Raw genomic sequence first — 8,703 nt, forward strand, 5'->3', positions numbered from 1 at the left:
GCAACTTCTGGGAAGGCCTACAACTGTACAGGTATTCCTTGCTTGTACATGCATTCCTGGGAAATGGCACATAAGTCAAATTTGCATAAAGAAAACCCACTTAACAATGTAACAAACAGGGATATGTTCCAAAACCTTGACTGTACTGACCCCCAGATCCATTTCTACCACTTTTACAAGAACATGTTGGTACTCACACAGCACACACAAGCACACGGTGGTGGTGAATGTTTAGTTGGGGTGAAGAGAGGGTCATGAAGGCTTATAGGGAGAAGGGTAGGAAATATGCTAGTGGGAAGCTTAGAAGCCATAATGGGGATGGCAACTACAGTAATATGTGTCGCAAACAATGCATGAGGAACAGAAATCCAGACATGAGACTGTATTTTGGTGCATGTCACTCCCACAATGCACCTCACAAAGCACCTAACTGCGGACTTCCACTACACCAATCTCATAACAGTGAATTTACCTCTCATATGACAAATTTTTGGTGTAAAAAGGTTCATCACATAAGAACGAATTTGCACATACAGACCCCACACAAAGTGAGGTAAACCTGTATTCAGATGTAGTTAGCTACTTAGTGTCCAGGTCTCTGCTGTGCTATGTAGGAGATACCTCACAGAATATCTGCCCTGCCTTTTTACTTAGCTTCAGGCGACTTTTCTCAAATGTGCTCAACCTCTATGGACTTTTCAGCCTAACAGCACGCACTTCCTGCTTTATCAGACTTCTCAGGGATTTTGATACCCTTCCTCCTCCCCCTTCCGCTTCCTTTCGGTATCACCTTTTCTGCAATCTTTCCTTTACAATGGTAGTACTTTTTGATCAAATTTTCCTCAGGCTAAAGTTGCAATCACCTGTCCAGTGACAGTAACATGGCCTTGTTTTTCCTTGCATCTTCTTTGGCTCCCACTTATGTCTCTCATGATGCTGCCATGTTGGCACCATATGTGGGCCAGCCAGCTTCAGAAAAGAGAGGCCTGCTTTACTAATAGGGTTTGTTATCTAAGTCACCTCCACTAGGAGCAGTTCCCAATGGTGTGCTTCAACCTGTGAGTCATTTTTTCCATTCCTTTCCCAGTTCCTTTCCCTTGCCTTGCCTTGCAACTATAACAGAGTTAGCTTCTTTCTCTCTTTTCCCCTGTCCAAGCACTATCCTGCATACAGGTATGTATTGTTCATTTGTTCCCATTTTTTCACAAGAGCTGGCTGCTGAAAGTTTGGGAAGAAGCAGGAGCATGCCTAAAGTGGAGCCAGAAAATGATATGATTTTCTCGTTGAGTGCTTGTGTGACATAGATAAAAGCTCAGCAATTTTGAACTGACCTGAATCAAGTCAGAAAGAATGGTGGGATTCAGCATTCATTGTAAAGCAGAATTTTCTAGGGCAGTAATTCAGTCCTTTTCAACACTTCATTGCTGTTTCAGAAATTAAACAAGAAATGAAGCCCAAACTTCCAGAAAAGTATTCTGCTCGCAGACCTCAGATTGTCAGCATCCATCGAGTCTACATACAAACAAGACGAGAAAAGCGCATTAATTTTACCATCGGAAGTCGAGCCTATCTGCTTCCAAAAACGTCTATTGTAATTAAGTGCCCAGTACGAAGGTTTCAGAAGTCCCTTATTCAGTGGGAGAAGGATGGACAGCATTTACAGTACTCTAAAAGACTTGGCATCACTAAATCAGGTTCACTGAAAATACATAACCTTGAGGCTACAGATATTGGAGTGTATAGGTGCATTGCAGGCTCCATGTATGAAACGTTTGTTCTCAAACTTATTGGCACTGACAACAGATTAATAGAATCTCCAAATCTTAGAAAACATGCCAGTGAGAACAGTAACACAGATCACAATGAGTCCAATAGCTTTGGGGCCAAATGGCATAAAATGAGTAAAATGTGGCAAATGTGGAGTAGAAAGCACGAGCTGTATTTGGATGATGGACAAGTTAATGACCAGCCATTCCTGAGAAATCTTGAAACCCCTGGGAGGAATTCAGCTGAAAAACACAGCTCTCATGGGTTCAGAAACAGACGTCTGGAGGCAGCAATTCTTCAAGGTGCTTACAGCATGGATACTGTACAGTTTGAAGAACTGATAAGGAATATGAGTCAGCTCATTGAAGCTGGGGAAGTCGATGATGATTTGGCATCCCAGGTCATATATCAATTAGTTGCTGAATTATCTAGACTACCACAACCTACTACTGAAAAGTGGAAAGATTCCCAGGAAGAATTGTTAGCCTCAAAGCTTACTGCCAAATCACCAAATGTATCTGAACGTTTCAACACAAAAACCATGATTAAGTCGACATCTGATAAAAAGATGCCAATTATTATAAGACAAAAGCAAATTCCCAGAATCTCATTTAATCAAACAATAACTGTACGTATTGGAAATACAGTTTTTCTGACCAAGAATACACATGCTGTCGTTTTACTGTGTGAAGCCACTGGCATTCGTGAGCCTAAATATACTTGGACAAAAGATGGTGAAGCATTAAAATCATCTGAGAAGTAAGTGAACATGGATTCTTTTATGTCTAAATAATTCTCTTGTCCCCAACAAATTCCCTCTCTTATATCATATTGAAATGTGTTACTGTAAAAATAAGATAACTGTAAGCCTTGTGCATTTTATTTCTAAAATTTTATATTTTTTCAAACATTTTCCAGTGTTTTACAAATAATCTTATGAATGAAATTATGCATGTTCAATTCTACAACATTATACGGCAGGATTGATTTTTCTACTAGAAATGAAAATATGTTTTATATATTTATTGTGATTTCTCTATTCAGTCTAAATTAATTTAGCTACATTGGAGAATAAATAGATTTATATTAAAATAAATATAGAAAGAAAAAGCCTGTGAGATCATTTTGATATATCACATCACATGGTACGCTCATATTAGAAGTTCCTGCCAGTGCTTGAGATATTACTAGTCCTCATTTTAAATATTCCCTATTTTATCTATAGTAAATACGTCTGAAGATATTAGTAGACCTAAAAATAGAAGGAAGTTTTAGATGTACCCATTGGCATAATTTGTACAACATGATACCATTTTAGAAACTAAAAATAGCCTTTAAGACAGTTTTAAAGACAATCTACAGATTGTTCCATTAAAGATAAAGGACCCTGTGTTATAACCACAATTTGGAAATATACCTGTAGCAAAGAGGGAGCCAAGTATATGTTCAGATGTTTGCTCAACCTTGACCAAATACTTTTACTTTACTGCTGGTAAATGAGAAACTTTGAGAAGTAAGAGACTGATAATATTAACATTGGTTTCATGTGTTTGCCTCCTGGAATTGTTACTAGCTCTTGAGTAATGAAAAAATTATTCTGAACTGATAAAGGTATTTTTGGATATTTCTCAACATCCTTAACTGATTAACCATTTTGCCAAGAAAAATGTAGTTCTGCAGGGCTATCAGTTTAAGTAAAAACATCAAAAAATAAGACATTTTGAAAGTGAAAATATTTCTGGAACCAGGTTGCTCCTACTTAGTGAGGAATATGTAATATCCTGTTAATTTGTTGCAACTGATGAGTTTTTTAGATGTGGATGCTGCTTGGTTAATTAGTTCAGTGGGTGAATGAGAACCATGTTTTCTTCCAGGCACAAAGAGGGCTTCTTTGGTGTTATAAACACACTCATTTTGATTCTTTGTGCAATGTAGTTCTTAGTTTTGCAAGATTAATACTTTAAGGATGATGTCAGATCCACAATTCACATACACATTTATACGTATGGTAGCTAAAGTAACATAAAGACAAAAAAAAGAAAAGAAATGGCAGGCATGATCTAAGTTAGTTCACCTGAGATCATGAATGGGTTAGTCCTATATACTGAATGTCTGCACATGTTCAGAGTGCAGCCCTGGGGTGGGGGAAGCCCAGAAACTGTGCTTTTCCTACCCCTCAACTCTGACTAACTATTTATAGCCTTCTGACACCCCCCTCCAAACCAGCAGCCCCCACACGACCTGCCAGCCCTCCCTGATCCAACCATACTTCATTGTGGACCTGCTAGCCCCCATGATCTCCCTGACACCTCCACCCACCCCATGTTATTTACACCAAGTTCCCAGCATGGCTTCCTGTACCAGCGAATGTCTGCACACATCACTCCCAACCTGTGATCTTGCGGCTTAAAGCAAGCTGTGTTATTGTAGATTGGATGCGGCAAACATCTGCAGGTACCCTAAATTTTCAAATTTCTCATCTTCATGTCTTCCCTCTGCTGAAAACCAAAAATCTTGCCAGTAAGGAAGAGATTATTTAACAGACCCAAGACTTTTCATTAGTAATAATCCAGACACTTTGCAATGTTATTTCCAAATGTGCTAGTCTCATGTGACAGACTGGCTATGCTGAAAAACAATGCAGACAGCACCTAAAGTAACTCTTCCCCCCTGCAAAATGTGTGTGTGTGTACAGGCGACTGGTGCCTATTGAGTCTGGGGGGGCACCCGCAGAAGCCCGCAGCAGTGTTGGCAGCGGGGACAGGGCTGGCAAGCACCTGCAGAAGCTGGCGGCAGTGTCAGCGGTGGGGACAGGGTTGGTGAGCACCCGCAGAAGCCGCTGGTGGGGACAGCCCTCTCAGAGGGGGCACATGCCCTCCAGGCCTTCCCTACCAGTCGTGTGTGTGGTGAACAGACACACACACATTTTTAAAACTATTTTCCTATAGACATGCTTGTTATAAATCAAATTCTACACCTTCTTTTATTGAGTTTGGAGAGTACTTAGATGGTAGAACCTGTACTGTTGTGCCACACAGTGAGAGGAAAGGGTTTGATGAAGACACATGCAAGTTCTGTAGATTACTTACAGGACATAGACTGAAACTCCACAATCGTTTTGGGAGTTGTGATGAGCTGCTGAGCCATTCCTATACACACCCTTAAATGCTGGCCCTCATCACCAAAGAAAAGGCATGGAGACTATTCCATGTGTTGAGCTAGAGTGACTTTTGCACAGTAGTTCTGCTGCTATTTTGCATCCTTGACAGAAGAAGTCTTCTTCCCATATTCTTTAAGAGAGAGCTGAGATCTGTTAGAAGGATATGGGCAAATGGGTTTTCTCCTATCTGAGCTAACCTTTTCTTTTCTGAAACATTTTGCAGAGTGGTTTTGGATGGTGTTGGAAAAGTACACATTCTAAATCCTAGCCAAAAGGAGGCTGGTGTGTATGGATGCATGGTTGTTAATGACTTCGGTTTTGATATGGAAACTTCTTTACTCCTGTATGCAGGTAATGCTTGTCATGACATTCTGTGCTGCTAATACCCATTTCCCACTCCCGCTGAAAAAGAGTTGGATTATATCTGCAGTTCATGCATTTGTGGCCATCCATAGCTACGTCTTCTTGCTCTTAAATGGGACTTTGGTTAGGACTACAGCAAGCATGAGCTGATTTTAAATACATAAGAACATAAGAATTGCTATTTACTGGGTCAGACTATAGGTCCAACTTTCCCAGTATCCAGCGTCACACGGTGGCAGAGAGTGACCTGGGTATGAGCTGGGTTTTTTTTCCACTGTTCAACTCTCACTTGTAGCCTTTAGCATTTAAGGTTGAGAAAGTTTTAATTCAGAGGCTATATCTCTAACTCCCCTGCTCCATAGCAACTGATGCCCCTTTCCTCAAAAAAGTGTGTCCAATCCCTTTTTGAATCTACCTAAACTGTCAACTTCCACAACATCTAGTGGCAATGAGTTTCACACTTTAATGATACGCTCTGCAAAAAAGAACTTCCTTTTGTTAGTTTTAACCTTACTACCCACTGATTTAATTTTGTGACCCTTAGTTCTTGTATTGTGATAGTAAATAATAAATCCCGCTTCACTTTCTCGTTGCCATTTCGCACACCCTAATTTTCTATGATTCTATGATACTGTAAACCTTTATCATGCCTCCTCCCTCAAGTGTCTCTTTTCTAAGCTGAATAGGACTACCTACTTTAGTTTCACCTCATTTGGAAGCCCCTCTATACTACTAATCATCCTTGTTGCCTTTCTCTGTACCTTTGCTAGTTCTTTTGTACCATTTTTGAGGGGTGGGGACTAGAACTGGGCACAGTATTCGAAGTGTGGCTGCACCATGGACTTATAAAGGGGTACTTTCAGTTTTGTTCACAGTTCCCTTCCTAATAATCCCTAACATTTTGTTTGCTTTTTTGATAGCTGATCCACTTGAAAATCTATACTCATCTTTCCAAACTAATTTCTGCTCTGAAAAGCGATGATTTAAATACGGGGTTTACAAAGCAAATAAAACTGAAAAAGATATTTAAACTCATCATTCATTAACTCCTGTTCTGCAGAGGTTCCCATCATTTTGTCCCATGGAATGAATGTCACAAATTTGGAAGACAGTAATTTCTCTGTAACTGTTGGAGGTACAATAGTGACAAGAACTGGAGCAAACATTACAATTGAATGTCCAGTGAAAGGTAAGCAACAACGTGGCTGAAGTTAGTTTATTGTTTGTGCTGGAGTACAGTACAAGTATAATCCGTAGAACATTAATCATTAGCTATTTTTATTAGGTATGTCTTCCATACCCACCCCACATTTTTTCTCTGCTTCTCTCATGTACCACATGGACTCTTGCTTTAAAAATATGCTCTTCTGTTAGGTGAACTATAGTCCACCAGTCTTTTATGCCCACAAAAGGGATTATGGTGAGCAGATAGGCTGGTTTCACAGCAAGCTGATGTGCGAATCAGAAAATCTGCTTCACTCTGATGGCACCTTCCTCTAATCTGAGAGGCTTTTGCTTCTGGAAAATGAAGTCTCAAGCCTCACTTCTACAAATTTTAAAGTGGGTGGCAAAAAGTCAGGATACCAATTACAATCAGCCTCCTGTGGCTTCAAGACACAGAAGATTAGGTTGCTTAGATGCCAAGCCACAGAAGCTTGCAGTGCTTCTGTAGCTCAACACCTTTAGCGCAGCACTTATGCTGAACAGAAGCTACATTTTAAGCAATCCTATTTTCTAGATCTTGGGTTGTACAGGGGAAGTGGATATTTTACCTTTTAATCTCTTCATTATGGTAGTTTAAACTAATCTCTTTACAATTTAATTAACAAAAACAATAGTATTTTGCCAGTTGTTATAATAAAATACAGGCCAACATTTTGTGTCTCATTTAATCAAGAGCACGGAGGTGAGTGTTCAGCTAGAATGGTGCCAGTAACGTCTCACTAGTGCTTGGAAACAGTTACAACTGATTGAAAATAAATGTTTAGACAACTCAGTGTGCCATTTCCATTTTTATTGCTTTGGGGAAATTTTATTTTCCTTTCAGTTACTACAAAAAGAAGGATGTTGATGTTAGACCCAGATAATGATAGAAATATATTAATGTAAATAGTTCTAAATGGAAAAGTGATGCCAAACTGATGGATATTGGGACATGTGGCTCAGCTATTCACTGTTTGTACCAAAGCTAATTCTTCAGTGAAGTAATGTTTTCCCACTATACTTTGGTAGTATACAATATACTTTGGCAATATATTCTATATACAACTGACCAGCATCTCAAAATGAGCAGAAAGTTAAAATTACACTGTTAATATTAATTTTGCTAGGATGAGTGTGCATTTAGCTATTTGAATATCAATTAATATTTGCACATGGGACTTTTTATCTTCCAAATACTTCAGGGTTTTATGTGGTAGTGCGCCAGACATTAGTTATGTTAAGACATTAGTGTTGACTTTAAAATGATTTATCTGACTGCTTTATTTCCTATAATTACTGAGGAAGTGGATATTATTATTTGTGAACTAGAACTACAACTACAACTTGCACATTTTTAAATTTCAGTCAGGCTAAAAGCAGAAAAATTAACTTATAAAATGAGGTAAGGACAATTTTTCTGATTTCCTTTAGTTAATCAAAAATAGTACACCATTGAAGTGCCCCTGTAGTAGATAATTTAATAGCCTTATTTTCTACAAAGCTTATTAATCCAAAGAGAGGGGAGCAAACTTGCCAGATTTGCTTTTTGGCAAAAGTGAAAACTTCTGAATATTAGTAATATACTGTTTACCAGTTACCTAAAAAACTGGTGAGTATGCAAGATACCGTACAGCTTACTTTCTTAAAAAGTAAACTGTAAACATTGGTAATTTTTCTGCTTTATAAATATATCACATGTAGATGCTGATTGTGCAGTCATCTAAACAAGTGCCTAAATCTGATCATGTGACTAGTTCCCATGAAATTCAGCACACATTTAGTTTCATAGTTGGTAGGGTCGGAAGGGACCAGAGCAGATCATCAAGTCCAACCCCCTGCCTTGGCAGGAAAAAGTACTGGGGTCAAACGACCCCGGCGAGGTGTTTGTCTAGCTTCCTCTTAAAGACCCCCAGGGTAGGGGCCTGCACCACTTCCCTTGGAAGCTGGTTCCAGACCCTAGCCTCCCTGACTGTGAAGTCGCGCCTCCTGATGTCTATCTGAATTTACCCTCTGCCAGCTTGTGACCGTTATTCCTGGTCACTCCTGGCAGTGCTTGGGGAAACAGAGACTCCCCCAATGCCTGCTGGTCCCCTCTGACTAGTTTGTAACAGGCCACTAGATCTCCCCTTGGCCTTCACTTGTGGAGGCTGAACAGGTTCAGGTCCCGTAGCCTCTCCTCATAGGGCCTGCCCTGCTGCCCCCTGACCATG

General features: G+C 39.7%; 1 protein-coding gene across 2 annotated transcripts in view; it reads left to right on the forward strand.

Annotated features, from left to right (window-relative positions):
* Window positions 1–8,703, forward strand: part of ADAMTSL3 (ADAMTS like 3) — a 341,341-nt gene that overhangs the window by 296,533 nt on the left and 36,105 nt on the right. For both annotated transcript variants that reach the window (XM_019533694.1, XM_019533695.1), the window contains exons 20-22: window positions 1,434–2,526; window positions 5,151–5,278; window positions 6,351–6,479. In XM_019533694.1, the coding sequence (XP_019389239.1) occupies window positions 1,434–2,526; window positions 5,151–5,278; window positions 6,351–6,479 (1,350 nt within the window). The remainder of the gene's footprint in view (window positions 1–1,433; window positions 2,527–5,150; window positions 5,279–6,350; window positions 6,480–8,703) is intronic.

Source organism: Crocodylus porosus, unplaced genomic scaffold (genome assembly GCF_001723895.1).
Source record: "Crocodylus porosus isolate Cpor-Errol unplaced genomic scaffold, CroPor_comp1, whole genome shotgun sequence".
In the NCBI taxonomy this organism is placed as follows: domain Eukaryota; kingdom Metazoa; phylum Chordata; order Crocodylia; family Crocodylidae; genus Crocodylus; species Crocodylus porosus.